This window comes from Eriocheir sinensis, chromosome 35 (genome assembly GCF_024679095.1).
Source record: "Eriocheir sinensis breed Jianghai 21 chromosome 35, ASM2467909v1, whole genome shotgun sequence".
In the NCBI taxonomy this organism is placed as follows: Eukaryota; Metazoa; Arthropoda; class Malacostraca; order Decapoda; family Varunidae; genus Eriocheir; species Eriocheir sinensis.
This window is the reverse complement of record NC_066543.1, coordinates 10,598,385-10,616,228: the sequence shown is the minus strand read 5'-3', so window position 1 is coordinate 10,616,228 and position 17,844 is coordinate 10,598,385. Positions and strand designations below refer to the sequence as shown.

The 17,844-nt window shown below is 45.9% G+C and overlaps 1 protein-coding gene across 3 annotated transcripts in view; it reads right to left on the bottom strand.

The window, feature by feature from the left end:
• Positions 1-14,798, bottom strand: part of LOC127007371 (zinc finger protein ush-like) — a 44,706-nt gene extending 29,908 nt beyond the window's left edge. Inside the window, exon 1 of one of the 3 annotated variants that reach the window (XM_050878266.1) lies at positions 13,688-14,798. In XM_050878266.1, the coding sequence (XP_050734223.1) occupies positions 13,688-13,802 (115 nt within the window). In that variant the 5' untranslated portion in view covers positions 13,803-14,798. The remainder of the gene's footprint in view (positions 1-13,687) is intronic. The other 2 variants (XM_050878265.1, XM_050878267.1) reach the window with 2 other exon arrangements.
• Between the last annotated feature and the right edge of the window lie 3,046 nt (positions 14,799-17,844).

Below are 17,844 nucleotides of genomic sequence, written 5' to 3'. Positions count from 1 at the left end.
ATCCAACTACCTTATCGTGTTTTTTTTCTCTCCTATTTCTTACTCCTTCTCTCCTTCTCTTCTTCGTCTCCAGCTGCTTTTTTTTTTCTCCTCCTCCTCCTCCTCTTTTTTCTCTTCTCTTATCCAACACCACCACTTCCTCTTCTCTCCCTCTTTTTCCCCTGTTCTTATCTTTTCTTTCCTCCACTTTTTCTCACCCCCTTCTCCACCATCCCTTCCTTCTATTCCTCTTAGTCATCCTTTTCCTACTCTGCCCTTTTCCCCTCCTCTTCCCCCTCTCGTCTCCCCTTCCACTGCCCTTATCTCTCCTCTTCCTCTCTTCTGCCTCTTACTACTTCTCTCCCATTTCCTTCTTCTTCTCCTCCTCCTCCTATTTCTCGTTTTCTTTTTCTCAAACTTCTTTATTTTTTTCCTCTAAGTTTTCTTTCTACTTTTTCTTCACATTTTCTTCCTGTTTTCTTCTCTAACTTCTCTATTTTCTTGTTTATTTTTCTTTCTTGTTCTGCTGTTCCTTCTTCTCCTATTTCTCCTCCTTCTCCTCCTTGTTTTTGTTTACTTTTCTTGCTCCTTCTCCTTCTTCTTCTCCCACTCCGCTTCCTCCTCCTCCTCCTCCTCCTCCTTTCGTACTTACACACACGAGACGCTCAAACAACAACAACACACAAAAAAAGGCAGGAAGAAAGGTTTTAAATCCGCTTTTCACGCAAACAGGGAAGAAGATGAGCCTCAGAACCTTGAACCTGAGTGTAAGGACGCGTAAGAAGGAAGCGAGAGCGGCGGCGGACGAGAGGTAACACGATGCAAGGGGCGAGATAAGAAAAAAAGAAAAGAAAAAAGAAAAAAGAAAAGAAAAAAGAAAAAAGAAAAAAGAAGAAATGCATAAACCAACAAGTCTTAAGCAGTGAAAAAAAAAGGAAGAACGAAGTGTAAAGAAGCACACACACACACACACACACACACACACACACACACACACACAGGAAAAACAGATAAAAATAAGGAAAATCGTGGGAGATGGAAGGAAAAATTTAAATAGGATGAAGATACTGTAGGAAAAGTATAAAACAACAAAAAACATTACCATCTTGGGGAATATATAGATAAGAAAATGAAGTTACTGTCGAATTGAAATAAATAGATGACAGACAGAAAAAGACAGACAATGCAGATCAGGAAAATTGGAGAAACAGAAAGATAGAAGGAAACGAAACAAAGAAGACAAATAAAAAAAACACAAACATTAGAAACATTGAAAAAAAAAGTGGTAAAAGAAAAAAAAATGTTGCAAAAGAAAAAAAAACGATAAAGGAACAGGAGCCAAAACAGAGTAACAAGAAACAAACAAACAAACAAAAAAATCACATTACAAGCTTGAAAAAAAAAACACACTTTAACTTGAAAGAAAAAAACAAACAATCACCTCAGCAAAACGAGACGAGTTGAGGACGAGACGAGAACGAGTTTGAGACGAGGGGAGATGCACTGCCAGACTCTCGTTGTTGCTGTCGTTGTTGTTTTTGTTATCAGCGAGACAAAACGCTTCGAGAATACATGATTAATTTTTTTACTTCTTGGGGTAAGTTAAGTCAGACAAGTCGGGCGCCTGATGTATACAAATGACAGCCCTCCCGTGTGTGTGTGTGTGTGTGTGTGTGTGTGTGTGTGTGTGTGTGTGTGTGTGTGTGTGTGTGTGTGTGTGTGTGGTTTCTCGTTTGCTTTATCTTCGTGTCTGGTAACGTGTTCTATTAATTTATTGAGTTCGTTTATCATTAGGTATTTATTATTATTTTTATTATTATTATTATTATTATTATTATTATTATTATTATTATTATTAGTTTTAGTACACTATATATAACGTTAAATAAGCCTAAAGTCGATATACTTATGCACCTGTTCTAGTTATTATTTTTAGTCATTATTACTATTACTTCTGCTATTGATTTTTATTTCATTTTTCTATACGGCATTTTATAACACTTTCTCTCTCTCTCTCTCTCTCTCTCTCTCTCTCTCTCTCTCTCTCTCTCTCTCGCTACTTGTACTCATGGGAGGTTTGTGAAAATAGGCTGCATGTTTCCGTAGGCTTTAAATCACGGGCGTAAATTTCTCTCTCTCTCTCTCTCTCTCTCTCTCTCTCTCTCTCTCTCTCTGTAAAGCCATCGCAACATACACATTCAATACGCTGCAATACAAATAAAAACAGAATGAATGACACACAGTAACTAGACATCGAAAAATATAAAACTGGATACACATTTTTCGTTTATTTATTTATTCATTCTTTCCATATATTCCTTTGTTTTCTGGTCATGGGAGTTCTTGTATACATAAGGAGAGAGTGTGGGGGAGGAGAAGCAGGAGGAAACAGAAGAGTAGAGAAATGAGAATAGAGGACAGGAGGGGAGAAGAGTTTAACAATAGCGAAGGTTAAAAGTAAGAGGAAGAGGAGGAGAAAGAAGAGGACCAGAAGAAGCAACATAGCAAAGGAAGGAAGAAGGAGACAGGAAAGGTAGGAGGGTGAGAAAAAGTGGAAAGGAAATGAAGTGGAATACAAAAAAAGAAAAAAAGGAAAAGGTTGTAAAATGAGGTGGATGGTGGATAGGTGGATGGTGGTGGTGGTGGTTGTGGTGAAGGTGATTGTAGGTGTGGTTCAGACTGGTAGTGATGATGGTGATGATGGTGGTGGTGGTGAAGGTGTTTGTATGTATGGGCAAGGCTGGTGATGATGGTGGTGGTGGTGGTGGTGGTGGTGAAGGTGATTTTAGGTATGGTTCAGACTAGTGATGGTGGTGATGGTGATTGTAGGTATGGGCAAGGCTGGTGATGATGATGGTGATGAAAAAGGGGAAGAAGGGGGAAGGGGGGGGGGCAGTGGTAGTATATATTGGTGGTGGTGTGGAGATAACCAAGTGCTGCATCACCACCACCACCACCACCACCGCCATCATCACCACAAAAAAAGGTGTTTCCATACGACGGTGTTATCGCTTCATCAATTCAATTTCCAACAAAACAATCAGTGCCCAGATCTAGCTCCCGCGCCTCCCTCTCCCTCTCTCTCTCTCTCTCTCTCCCTCCCTTTCTCTCTCTCTCCCACCCACCTCCTCCGCCTCCCTTCCACCCGTTGCCCTCCTTGTTCTTCTCTCGCTTACTCCCATTATCTCTCTCTCCCTCCCTCTCCCCTTCCTTCCTCCTCCCTCTCTCCCTTCATCCCTACTCCTCCGTCTACTTCTCTCCCCCTCTCCTCCCGTTCCCCTCCTTGTTCTTCTCTCATCTGCTCCCATTATCTCTCTCTTTCCTCCTCCTCCTCCTCCTCTCCTTTCTCCCCTTCTCCGTATCCTCTTCTCTCCCTTCTGCCTCCTTCTTACCATCTTCTCTCGTTGTTCTTCTTGTTCTTCTTTCGCTTACTCTTGTTATCTGTCTTCCCCTTCTTCCTTTTTTCCCTCCTTCTTCCTCTCTCCCACTTCTCCTCTTACCTTTCTTGCTCTTCTGTCTTCAACCCCCATTATCTTTTTCTTCCCCTCACACTTTCTCAATTATCTCATTCTCACCCTTCCCTACCCTTCATTTAAGTCAAGTCCTTCTTCATCCTCATCCTAAACAAAAACAAACATAACAGCACGAAAATTGATACATGTAAACACACTACCTACTGCAATGCCAAATTTACCTTAACCAGAAAACAAGAAAATGAGGAGAAAATCAATACCTAGCCAGACTAATAATACTTTTTTTTTTTTTTTTTTTTTTTTTTTAATCTCCCGCCGCCTTCCCTTACACCGCGGCAACTTCGAGCAGTGGTGCCAATGACGCGTCCCTCCCCTCCCTCCTTTCCCTGGCAACACTGTCCGTCCTTAGAAAAACAAACAAAAACAATACAAGAACAAAACGAAAACAAAAGAAACAAATTCGTAATAAGTCGAACAAAAGGTGTACGGAAGAGATAAAGAAAGAGATAAAAGACCGACCGAGAGAGAGAGAGAGAGAGAGAGAGAGAGAGAGAGAGAGAGAGAGAGAGAGAGAGAGAGAGAGAGAGTGGTAGCCAGACAGGTAAACGTATAAACACAGGTAACATTATCGTGGCTACCGGCCCATGACGGACGCCCCCCCTGCCCCCCCCCCCCCTTCCCATCCCTCCACCTCCTCCAGCTGACGGCCGCAGGAGGAGGAGGAGGAGGAGGAGAAGGAGGTAGATAAAGGGGCTGCATTTCCTCTCCTACTACTGTGACCTCATATTTTTTCTCCTCTCTCTCTCTCTCTCTCTCTCTCTCTCTCTCTCTCTCTCTCTCTCTCTCTCTCTCTCTCTCTCTCTCTCTCGAGAGAGAGAGAGAGAGAGAGAGAGAGAGAGAGAGAGAGAGAGAGAGAGAGAGAGAGAGAGAGAGAGAGAGAGAGAGAGAGAGAGAGAGAGAGAGAATACCTATACCCACTTTATCTCACAGGTAATTAATCAGAGAGATAGTGACGTTCTCTTACACACACAAAAAAATAAAAAAGGGAAGCGAAGCGAAGGATAAAACAAGAGAGCGAGCGAGCGAGAACGAGATCAAGTGAGGGAGAGAGAGAGGGAGAGAACGAGATCGAGAGAGAGGGAGAGAACGAGATCGAGAGAGAGGGAGAGAGAGAACACCCCCCCCTCACCCCTCTCATCCCCATCCTCCCCACTCCCTTCCCCTCCCTACACACACACAAAACCGTACGGCGTTCAGGTCCGGGGCTCGAACTGGCCGCCGATAAACAGATGAGCCTCACCTTCCCATCTGACAGCTGACTAATTGGACGACACCCGTACGCGGCAGCCAATCAGCGGCGGCCCCGAGCGTGACGTCACCTGTCCCGCGGCGGCTGATTGGCGGATCCATCACTCAAAATAATGTCCCCGCCCCCCAAAAGGCCCGGAATTGTGGCAGAAACATGACGGTGATGGAAAAGGTGCAGGCTGCGAGGTTAGGTTAGGCGAGGAAGATGGAGGAGGAGGAAGAGGAGGAGAAGGAGGAGGAAGGAGTGGACCAGATTACAAGATATGGACGAAAAGGAAGGAGTAAGACAATATAAGAAAAAAAAAGAAGTAAAGGAGGAAGAGAAGAAGAAGGGGGAGGAGGAGAAGGAGGAAGGATATGGACGAAAATGAAGGAGTAAGACAAAACAAGAAAAAAAAGAAGTAAAGGAGGAAGAGAAGAAGGAGGAGGAGTAGGAAAGTTTACAAGATATGGAGGAAAAAGGATGAGGAGGAGGAATAAAAAGGAGTGAGGCGATATTAGAAAAATGGAGTAAAGGAGGAAGAAAAGACTGAAGAGAAGAAGTTACAGGATATGGAGACAAGCGTAAGATGAGAAAGGAGGAGGGAGGAAGATGAGAAAGAAGAGGAGGAGGGAGGAAGAGGAGCTATCATAAGCAGCTGATTGCAAAGTGTCACCCCTCCTCACCCCTTCCCACCACCCCTCCCCCCCTTCGCCCCTCCATTAGTCAAACGAGAGACTGAAAATTAACATACTGACCCCCCCTCCCTTCCCCTCCCCCCCCCTCTTACAAGCCCGATCACCTTCCTCCCTTCACCCCCCCTCCCCCCCTTCCTTCTCCTTTTACAAGTGTCTCCCTTCCCCCTTCCCATCCCCTCCCCCCCTCCTTGTGTAGCTACTTCGACTAACGCCCATCAATCAGTCATCCAACCCACCACCACCGCCACCACCACCACCACCACAACCACCACCACCACCACCACCACCACCAGCAACCTCATTCTCTTCTTCATTATCATCACCATCTCTCCTCTTGTCTTTCTTTTATTACTTGCTTATTTTTTTGCGTATTATTCTGTTTATTTTTGCTTATTCATTATTTTTACATCTATTTGCATTGCTAGGCCTATTATTATCATTACTTCTACTACTACTACTACTACTACAACTACTACTACTACTACTAAAAAAATCACTATCATATATGTGTGTGTTATTGTTCTTATCTCTCTCTCTCTCTCTCTCTCTCTCTCTCTCTCTCTCTCTCTCTCTCTCTCTCTCCCTCTCTCGCTCTCTCTCTCACTCCACAGATGATGTTTTCTCTTTTTTTCCCTTTCTTTTTTTCTTCCTTCTTTTTTTTTGGTCTTCCTCCCTCCCCTTAATGAATCTTCCCACCGACTGACAGACACAAACACACCTTTTCGGACATGTGTGTGTGTGTGTGTGTGTGTGTGTGTGTGAGAGAGAGAGAGAGAGAGAGAGAGAGAGAGAGAGAGAGAGAGAGAGAGAGAGAGAGAGAGAGAGAGAGAGAGAGAGAGAGGTTGTTCTATTCTCAGGTGTCTTGATTTATTGTTTGTATTAATCTGCCTCTGGGTCAATGATGAATGGTGGACTGTGTTGTTGTTGTTGTTGTTGTTGTTGCTGTTGTTGTTGTTGTTGTTGTTGTTAGTTTATCCACCCATTAATCACTTCTATTTTTTTTTTCGTGTAGATTCGAAAGTGTGTGTGTGTGGAAGTGGATCGTTAAGTGGTTCGTTTAGCTCTTAATGTTTTTATTATTACTGTTGATAAGTGGATAGGAAGATAAAAAAAAATGTAGGGTAAAGTAAGGATGAGGAGGAAGAGAAGGAAAGGGAAGGGATGAGACGTGAGAAGATGGGAAGTAGACTAAGAGAAGGAAAGAAGAAGGGAAGGGAAAGGGAAGATATGAGACGAGAGAGAAGAATGGGAAGTAGATTGAGAGAAGGGAAGAAGAAGGGAAGGGAAAGGGAAGGGATGAGACGAGAGAGAAGAATGGGAAGTAGAGAGAGAGAAGGAAAGAAGAAGGGAAGGGAAAGGGAAGGGATGAGACGTGAGAAGACGGGAAATAGACTAAGAGAAGGAAAGAAGAAGGGAAGGGAAAGGGAAGGGATGAGACGAGAGAAGATGGGAAGTAGACTAAGAGAAGGGAAGAAGAAGGGAAGGGAAAGGGAAGGGATGAGACGAGAGAAGAATGGGAAGTAGATTGAGAGAAGGGAAGAAGAAGGGAAGGGAAAGGGAAGGGATGAGACGAAAGGAAATGTGGGAAAGAGGACGGAAAGGTAAACAGAAGGGAGGGAGAAAGGAAGGGAATGAAAGAGATAAGAATGGGAGGATAGATAGATACAGGAAGTGAAATAAGGGAGAAGCTACAGAAGAAGAAAATGGAAGAGAAGAAAATGGAACAGGAGGGATGGAAAAATAAAGATAACAGAGAAGAAAAGAGAAAAGAGACGGGGAGAAGGGTAAGGAATGAATGGTAAAATTAAGGATGGGAAAAGAAAGAAAAGAGAGGAAATGAGGAGAAAGGAAGGAAAAGGGAAGGAAGAAGATATAACAGAAGGGATGGGAAAAGGAGGAGAACAAAAAAAGATGAAGACAGGAAGGGAAGGGTCGGGAGGAGAGAGAGAGGGAAGAAGGGGAGGCGGAGAAAAAGGTGGGGGATGGGGGGGAGGTGTGACAACGACAGGTGATGTGAGAAAAAGGTGTCAGGGCATTAATTAAGGGCAGGTGAGAAAGGTGAGGCGCTTGGATGCTGTAGATATTAATTAATTAACCTGGGGCATCTCTCTCTCTCTCTCTCTCTCTCTCTCTCTCTCTCTCTCTCTCTCTCTCTCTCTCTCTCTGGACTCGCCCGCTCGCTTCAGCAGATGGAGACAGCGATAATTTCCATAGTCCGGGAGAGAGATGGACGTGGAGATAGAAAGAGAGATGGGGAGGGGGGATAACTCTGATGGCCGGCCCGAGAGAGAGAGAGAGAGAGAGAGAGAGAGAGAGAGAGAGAGAGAGGTATATACTGGATGAGTCATTAACAAAATATATAGATGGAAGAGAGAGAGAGAGAGAGAGCAACAACAACAGCAACAACAAAGAAAACCGAAGGACACATAGAAGTTGGTGAAAGAGAATTTATTATAAAACACACACACACACACACACACACACACACACACACACACACACAGGCGAGATAGATGGTAAAAACACACACTCACACACACACACACATACACGCTAGAAAAGAGAAAATGGAGCGAGAAAGGAATAAAGAGAAAGCTATCTCTAATCTCTTATCTCCCAGGCGGTGGCTCTAGCTCCGGGCCCGGGAGATGGAAATAAGAGATTGCATTGGGAGGTTTGTGTATCTCTCGAAGCGCCTCCTCCTCCTCCTCCTCCTCCTCCTCCTCCTCCTCCTCCTCTTTCGTTCTCTGTAAGCCTGAGGAAGATTCATGATCGTGTTCACGGTCACTCATATTCGTTTGTACAGGAGATGAAGAAGAAAGAGAATGAGAAGAGAAGAAGAAGAAGAAGAAGAAGAAGAAGAAGGATAGTGAGGAAGATGAAGAAGAAAAGTGAGAAAGATGAAGAAAGAAGTAGAACAACAACAATAACAAAAACAAGAATAAGAATGTAGATGTAGAAGAAAAAGAGGAAGATAAGAAAGAAGTAAAAAGACGCTGAAAAATAGTTATGCTCCTTTTCATTTGTAGAAAAGAAAGAAGAAATCGAAGAGAGAAGAAGACGAAGAAGAACAAGAAGAAAAGAAGAAAGAACAAGAGCAAGAAGAACAACAAGATAATGAAGAAAGAAGAGGACGAAGAAATTAAGTAATGTTCATTTTCATATCGCATATCTGCCTTGCCATTCAGAATTTATGTTTATTAAGAGAGAGAGAGAGAAAGAGAGAGAGAGAGAGAGAGAGAGAGAGAGAGAGAGAGAGAGAGAGAGAGAGAGAGAGAGAGAGAGAGAGAGAGAGAGAGAGAGAGAGAGAGAGAATTTACTTTGGTTCACAGAGACTCATTCAAATCAAGATCCACCTGCGGGACACACACACATCCACACACACACACACACACACACACACACACACACACACACACAAGGGTATCGACACCTGCTCTAATGGTCACCTGGACGTTGATAATTGCCTAAAATAACCCTTCATAACTAACCCGCCTTAAACACCTTAATTGTACCTGAGTTCACCTCCACCTCATTAGACGGACCTCCCGTTTATGGTCACTTTTTTTTCTGTTACGGTTCAAGCAATTACGTTTTTTTTTTTTACTGTGTTTGTTTGCGCTCGTGTTTGTGCGTGCGTTTGTGTGTGTTTGTCTTCTATATATGTTTGGGGTACACTGCCAGCCATGGATTGTGTGTGTGTGCGCTTGCTGATTGTGTTTGTTTAAGATAAGAATAAATGTACACTAAACTTTTTTATGATAAGTTTTGCGATCCTTGTAAGGAATGAAATCTAATCATATTCTCTCTCTCTCTCTCTCTCTCTCTCTCTCTCTCCATCTATCCATCTTTCTCAATATTCATCCCGCCTCCCTACAATCTCTCTCTTCTGTGTGTGTGTGTGTGTGTGTGTGTGTGTGTGTGTGTGTGTGTGTGTGTCTATTCATACTTCTATCCATCCGTCTCGCTCACTATTTCTCTCTCCTGACACCCCCAACCCACTCTCTCTCTCTCTCTCTCTCTCTCTCTCTCTCTCTCTCTCTCTCTCTCTGGCGTTATCTCCGGCCCCCTTTTTTTTCTTCTTCCGCGGCGGCCATGTGAGGTGATAAGCTCCACGTTCCGATGAGGCGATACCACGGCTCCGATCACGGCGATAAGCGTGTCCCGATCCCTGGCGCTGGCCGTGACTTGGGCGCGCGCTGGCTGGTCGCTGGCGGGCGGGGCGGCGACGTGGCGGTGGTGGTGGTTGTGGTGGTGGTGGGGTGCGGTTAATTTCTCCCCCCTTTCTTCCTTCTCGCTCTCTTTCACTCACTCTCTCTCTTTATTCCTCTTGTTTCATGCTCATTTTACTTCCTTTCGTCCCCTTTTAGTCTCTCTCTCTCTCTCTCTCTCTCTCTCTCTCTCTCTCTCTCTCTCTCTCTCTCTCTCTCTCTCTAGGTCGTTTTTTTTTCTATCCCTCGTTCGCCTACCTACCTATTTCCGTGTGTGTGTGTGTGTGTGTGTGTGTGTGTGTGTGTGTGTGTGTGTGTTATTTTTTGTGGGGGCTTGCGTGTTTGTATAGCTTTTGTGTTTTTTGCGTTTTTTTTTGTGTTGTTAGCGTGAATGATGATGGTGAACGTGGTACTACTACTTCTACTACTACTACTACTACTACTACTACCACCACAACGACTACTACTACTACCACCACAACGACTACTACTACTACTACTACTACTACTACTACCACCACTAAAACGGATCATGCATTACTATATATATGAATCTATTGTAGGAAATCCTGAAACTCAAGTGACGTTCGCATAAATGGAATTCCCCGACACACACACACACACACACACACACACGCCGTTATCGGACCTCTGACACTTAAATGCAAAGCTTCTGATAGATCGACTGCCTTACGAAACCTTGACACCCGTGAACCCTGAATCCACTGTTTCGAAACCTTGTGAACCCATGAATAATCCACCGCCTCGCTCTCTCTCTCTCTCTCTCTCTCTCTCTCTCTCTGTATGTCTGTCTTGTTTCCTTTCTGTTTGTCTGTCTATTTATATGTCTCTTTTAGTCTCTCTCTCTCTCTCTCTCTCTCTCTCTCTCTCTCTCTCTCTCTCTCTCTCTGCTTTAACCTTTAACTAATGTTCCCTCTGCTCTTATCACACAACTCCTACACTAATCTAACGACCCCCTTTTCGGCGCTAATCTAACACGGCCACCACCACCACCACCACCACCTCCACCGGCGCCGAAGTCTGTCTCTGACGCCGAACTCCCCACCTCCACAACCACCAGACACCGTTGCCGCTTCTCTCTTTCCTCCTCCTCCTCCTTACACGCCGCCTCCTCCTCCTTCTTCTTTGTATGTTATCTGGCAATGCTGCTTTTGTTTATTCTTTCCGGCGTCTGACTGCGATTTTACATATATTTTCTTTTTTTAATTATTTTTACGTTGACTGCGATTTTACATATATTTTCTTTTTTTATTATTTTTACGTTGACTGCGATTTTACATATATTTTCTTTTTTTAATTATTTTTACGTTGACTGCGATTTTACATATATTTTCTTTTTTTATAATTATTTTTACGTTTTTATGATAACTTCCTTACATTACAGGTTTGGTATTATTTTCGTTGTTTTTGTTTTGTTGGTGATTTCGTTCGTCTCCTCTTATTATTATTATTATTATTATTATTATTATTATTATTATTATTATTATTTTTCTCGCGTGATTCAGCGAAAGATAAGTGAAGGAATTCTGAACGCAATTATTTCCTTTGTGTATCAATTCCTTATCTTCTTATCTCTTAAATTCTTAATAATCTCAAGTGACAGGCACTCGGCGCGGGCGTGCAAGAGAGAGAGAGAGAGAGAGAATAGATAGATAGATAGAGAGACAGACACAGACAGAGCGAGCGAGAGAGAAGATTATATAGATAGAGACAGCGAGCGAGCGAGAGGGAGTAGATAGACTGATAGACAAATAGAGAGAGAGAGAGAGAGGGAGAGACACGGACATACGGGTGAGAGAGCGTTCTAGTAATAATAATAAAGAGACGTGAAAGAGAGAACGGTTCATTATTAAAAGTTGCTATCTTCCGGTGAACAGCGCTATCTTCACGCACCATCTGCCTCATCTCTTATCTCTAATCGAACCCCATTAATCACGGCCTGGGGGAGAGAGAGAGAGAGAGAGAGAGTTTGAAGAGAGCAATATAAATAGACATGTAAAGCGATAGACGAAGAGAATGGATAATTGGGTGAGAGAGAGAGAGAGAGAGAGACGGATAGATAAATAGATAGTGCGCAAGAGAGAGAGAATAGATGAATAGATAGCGTGCCAGAGAGAGAGAGAGTCACCATCACCACTATTATCGCCCTATACCCACCCACTACCCTTCCCCATCCCGTCCCCGCCCCGTCCTCCCCTCTCTCTATCACCATCCTATCTTCGTCCGAGCCCCGTCACCATCAGTCACCATCACCGGCACGCTCACCACACGCCACTCACCACACATTCATTGCCTTCACTATCACCCGGCCCCGCAAACCTAAAGTCATGTTGATAGCACTACTACTACTACTACTACTACTACTACTACTACTACTACTACTACTACTGATACTACTGCTCTTGCTTATCATTCTTCCTATTTTATCTCCTTTCTTTCGTATTTATTTTCTCCTCCTATCTACGTATCTCTCTCTCTCCTCCTTTCTCATTTCCTGTCTTCCTTTCGTCTTATATTCCTCTCTCTCTCTCTCTCTCTCTCTCTCTCTCTCTCTCTCTCTACTTCCTGAGTCTGCCTGTCACTGTTATCTGAAGAACGGCAAAGTTATCTTCTCCCGACGTAGTGGCGGCAGTAGTAGTAGTAGTAGTAGTAGTAGTAGTAGTAGTAATAGTAGTAGTAGTGGTAGTAGTAGTAGTAATAGTAGTAATGGCGTTTTTTTTCAGCAGTACGAATCTCAACACACACACACACACACACATACACACACACACACACACACACACAGACACACACACACACACACACACACACACACACACCATCCTTCTCTGCAACCTTCCTTTACCCAACCATTCCTTCTTCTTCTCTTCCTCCTCTTCACTCCTTCCTCTCATCAATCTCCCTATACTCTTCCCCTTCCTCCTCATCTTCCCTCCTTTCCCTTTCCCATACATAACCACGACCACCACCACCACTACCATCACCATCACCATCACTTCTTCCCCTTCCTTTCCTTCCTCTCCCCCCATCGGCGCCCTTCCCGTCACCATCCGTCACTCGCCTCACCATCACGTGCAACACAACCGGAGTTCCCTGCCTTTTAGCGTAATCCTTCCAGCGGGGATGGAGATGGAGGAGGCGATAAGGGAGGCAGATGAGGGAGGGAGATAACGCCGGCGGATGGAAGACGGCGATAAAGGGAGACAAAGAATAAAGGGAAGGGGAAGGAGGGGGGAGGGTCTAGGGGAGGTGGTGGTGGTGGGTTAAGGGAAGGGAAGGGAAGGAGAGATAAGGGGAGGTGGTGGTGGAGTTTGTTAGGGATGAATATATATTTAAAAGATTGTGTTCTTGTGTTGCGTTATGTTGGGACAGAGAGAGAGAGAGAGAGAGACAGAGAGAGAGCGAGCGAGAGAGAGAGGCCGGCTGACATGGAGATAGATACACAAAAGAGATAAAGAGGAATAGGCAGAAGAGAAAATGAAGGACAGATGAATACTGATAGGCCGCCACTGAGAGAGAGAGAGAGAGAGAGAGAGAGAGAGAGAGAGAGAGAGAGGCATAATATATAAGATTGGAAACTTGATAAACTAACGACAAATGAAGAGATAAGATTCACATTAAGACCGAGCGATAAGGCGGCGGGAGATGAGAAGGAGATAAGCGAGGAAGAGGAAGAGAGAGAGAGAGAGAGAGAGAGAGAAAGTGTTTAGAGAGAGAGAGAGAGAGAGAGAGAAACACACACACACACACACACAACCTCCTTACTAACCTAACCTAACCTAACCTCCCCTCTTACTCCTCCTCTTCCCTCATTATCCTTCCCCTCCTTCCTCCCTCACACCATCCCTCCCTGCACTCCCTCACCCCCCCATACCACTACCACCACTACAATTATCACTATCGCAGAAGGAACAACAACAGCAGCAGCAGCAACACCCACAAACAGTATATATATAACAGGAGCAGGAGGAGGAGGAGCAGGGACAGGCACAGCAGCACCAGTCACCTAAATCTTACCTGTTGCATGTCTAAGGCGAGCAATCAACTTCTGCATCATGATTTGCTGCTGAAAGGTGGCGGAGACGGCGCCTGTCCGCCACGGCAAGGAGCTGAGGGCGGCGGCGAGGTCCATTTTAGCGGCGGCGGTGGTGGTGTTGGTGTTTGTGGTGGTGTTGATGATTGTGGTTGTGGTGCGTCAGGTTTTCGGTTTGTCTTGCACCACCACTATTACCACCACGTTCAGAGAGAGAGAGAGAGAGAGAGAGAGAGAGAGGGGAATGTGTGTGGTTTCGTTCTTTTCGATTTCTTGTTTATCGCTTCAATCTGATTATTTTTTTGCTATCTTCTCGTCTTCCGGGATGTGGTGATGGTGATGATGGTGGTTTTACTTGTGTCTTGTTTCTCTCCCTTCTTTCTAAGTCTCAACGGCCCGAACAGCCACTCTCAAGCCTGTCTTTGCGAGTGTCTTTTGTTGCTGCTGTTCCTGTTCTCTGTTGCTGTGTGAGTTCACGTGTCGCTGCGGGGGTGCGAGTCATGTGCTGTGTCGCTCGCACGTGCTGTTCCGCCCGTCACAGGAAACACACACACACGCAAGCAATCTCGAGCGCTGGACACACGGGCGCGCACACACACACACACATACACACACGTCCACACCACAGCACTTATCTTGAGCCCAGCGCCGCGCCCTATCGCTCGTCGCAGGCAGGGCAGCGCCACACCACGCCACACCACCCCAAGTTATCGAGGTCACCGCAGACAAGAGAGCGTCACATCCTTATTAAGCTGGCAGAGACGACACGCGGGCGGGAGATAGCGCCGGCCCTCAGCGCTTATCGTCAAAGTGAGCGAGGTGTTATCAGGCTCACTATCAGGGCAGCAGCGCGAGCCAAACACCCGGAAGTTCTCTCGGGTGACGCCGGGTGAAGGGTGTCAATCACGCGTCAAAGAAAGTGTCAACTGGGTGCTCTGAAGCGAGGGAGAGGCGGAGGAGAGAGCGGATGAGCGGCTGCACCCTTCCTCCACGCGTGTCGAGAGCAGACTGACGGGCGTGCGACTGGTGGTGGTGGTGCTGGCGGGACGTGGGTCGTGGGAGGGAAGTGGGAACGCGAGGAGGCAGCCAGGGTGGGAGACACGCCTCTAGTGGTGGTCGGCGACACTATTACATACCCTACTCTCCTCCTCCTCCTCCTCCTCCTCCTCCTCCCGCCATTCATCACGCGAGTTTTGTTACCGTCACTGTACCTCGCACGTTTACCTGTATCCCCACCTGTGCCCTCACCTGATCACCTGTGCTTCTGTCCCCCTCACCGCTGACTTACATAACGGCGCCGTCAGCCACGCGTCAACACGGCCCCGAAATAGACGATCGCCGAAGAAATGACGGAAAGGCTCGAAAAGAGAGGGATGTGGAGAAAAGAATATCCGCAGAAAAATGGTGTGATAAGGTGACACGCAGACCACCACACGCCACGCGCACACCCTCAGCCCCTTCCCGGTTAGCTCCACTCCGTCAGTCCCTACCGGCTAGCCCCTCGCGGTAGGACCTTCGCCGTCACTCCATCGCAGTCAGCCCTTCACCGTCAGTCCTTCGTCGTCTGCCCCTCACCGTCAGATCCACGCCAACCCCTCCCTGTTAGGCCTTCCTTGTCAGCCCCATGTCGGCAGCCCCTCCCTCGTCATTCCCACTTAGTCAGCCCTTCACCGTCAGACCCACGCCAACCCCTCCCCGTCAGGCCCTCATTGTCAGCCCCATGTCGACAGCCCCTCCCTCGTCATTCCCATTCTGTCATCCCAACACCGTCAGCCCCGCACCAGCACAGCGAGACACACACAGCAGTTTACGCCACCTTCGCGCCCCGACACAAACTACAACACAGCGACAAACAGCGTAATAGAGTACCCCACACAGCCACAGGGGGCGCGTGTGTGCATCTGCGGTAAGGACAGGTGCGTTTGTACATCAGTGGTGAGTCAGGTGTGTGTGTGTGTGTGTGTGTGTGTACGTGTGTGGCAAAGAAAGGTGTGTTAGTGGTAAGGTAGGTGAGCGTGCTGCTGGTATATAAGAGAGGCCTATAGAGATGTAAATACCTGCGTTTCTACACACACACACACACACACACACACACACACACACACACACACAGGTTAAGGGGGGTGCCAATCAGATCCCTCACATTGCAATTAGACAGACAGATAGACGGATAGACAGACAGGTCGATCTTTCCCTTCTCCTCCCTTCTGTCTTCCTACCCTCCGTCCTCCCTTCCTCCCTCTCAGTTCCTTTTTCTTCCCTCTTCCCTTTCATCCCTTCCATCTTCCTCCCATCCCTCGCCTTCTTCCCTCTTCCCTGTCTTTTTTACTCTGCCCTTTCCTCCTATCTTCCTACCCTTCCTTCCCTTCTTTCCCTTACCGCCCTTCCTTTTGTCTTCTTTCCCTCTCTCCCTCCCTTTCCTTGCTTCCTTTTTTCTTCCCTTTTCCTTCTACCTTCCTACCCTTCCTTCCATCCTTTCCAACCTCAGAAGCAGGAGTAAGAAGATGAGAGAAGCAGGGAAGGGAAGAAGAGGGAAGAAGGGTAACAAGGAGAGGAGAGAGGCAAAGAAGAGAGAAGAAAGAAGAGAGCGGAGGGAGAGGGAGGGAAAAGAAGAGGGGATACAAAGAGGGAACATAAACAAAGAAGGGAGAGGAAGGGAATGAGAGGAAGTGAAGGGAGAAGGAAAACAAGGAAAGACGAGGAAGGGAGAGAGAAAGATAAAGAAAAATGGAAACTAGGAAAGGAGAGAGAAAAGTGAGAAAGAGGTAGAGAAAGAAGGGAAACAAAGAAAGGAAAAAAAAGGGGAGAGAGGGGGAGAGACCCAAGAGGGAGAAAGAGGGCGTGTGAGAGAGAGAGAGAGAGAGAGAGAGAGAGAGAGGGAGGAGGTAAAGGAAGAGAGAGGAAAACAGATACAATCGTGATAAGCTTGGAAGATAACGAAGGAGGAAATAGAAAATCATAACGCGATAGTGGAGAGGAAAAGGGGGGGAGGAGGGAGGAAGGGGAGGAGAGGAGAAAAGGGGGGTGAAGGGCAGAGGAAAATGGGAAGATCAAAAGAGCCCATTAACTGTAGATGCTATCGTGGGTAACTTACGAAGATGGAGAGAAGAAGGGAAGACAAAGGAGGAAGAATAAGAAGAAAGACAAGGAGAGGAAGAGGAGGAGGAGGAGGAGGAGAGGAAGGGGGTAAAGGGAGGGAGAGGAAGGAGGGAAAAATGGAAAACGAGTTGAAAATATGAAGATAAGAGGTGGAGGAAGAAGAGAAAGAGGAGGAGGAGGAGGAGGAGGAGGAGGAGGAGGAAAATGAGATAAAGAAGGAGGAGGAGGAAGAAAGAAGAAAAATAAAGGAAAAAAGGAATATAATAGCTTAGATAATGGAAAAAAAAGGAGAGAGAGAGAGAGAGAGAGAGAGATAGTCCATGATAAATTGAGGAGAAAGGAGTGAGTGAGTTTGGCCCAAAATATTGATAAGGAAATCTGTTTCTAGCGTGCAGAGAGAGAGAGAGATGTATTGACAGAAGAAAACGAAAAATAAGATAATGAAGGAAAGAAAGGCAAACAGATAAGGAAGAAAAAAAGGGGAGGAAGGAGGGAAGGAAGGAAGAAGAGAAGAACGGAGGAAAGAAAGGAGGGGAGGAAAAAGATATCAAGGGAACACGAGAAGAAAAAAAAAAAGAGAAAATCGAAAATAAACAGATGAGGAGAAGAAAAGAGAAGAGAGAAAAAGATGGATAAGACGGAAGGATAAAAGAAAAGAGAGAGGAAGAAAAGAAGGGGAGAGGAAGGAATAGATGAAGGAAGCGACATATGAAGGGAAGAAGAATGGAGGGAAGGAGGGAAGGGAGGGAAAATACGGGGAATGAGGGAAATAATAACAGGAGATGAGAGGGATGATGGGAGGATAAGGGAGGAAAAATATTAAAGAGAGAGAGAGAGAAGTGTAAAAATGGAGGGGAGAAGTGGGGAAAGGGAGGAGAGAACAAGGGAAAAAAGGGGAAAGGGTTTGATAAGGAAGGGAAATTTAAGGGAGGGGGAGAAGAAAGGGAGAGGGAGGGAGGGGATGGAGGAAGGACCGAGGGAAAGATTAAAGCATTGATAAGAAAGGGTATATTTAAGGGAGGGAGGGAAGGAAGGAGGGGGG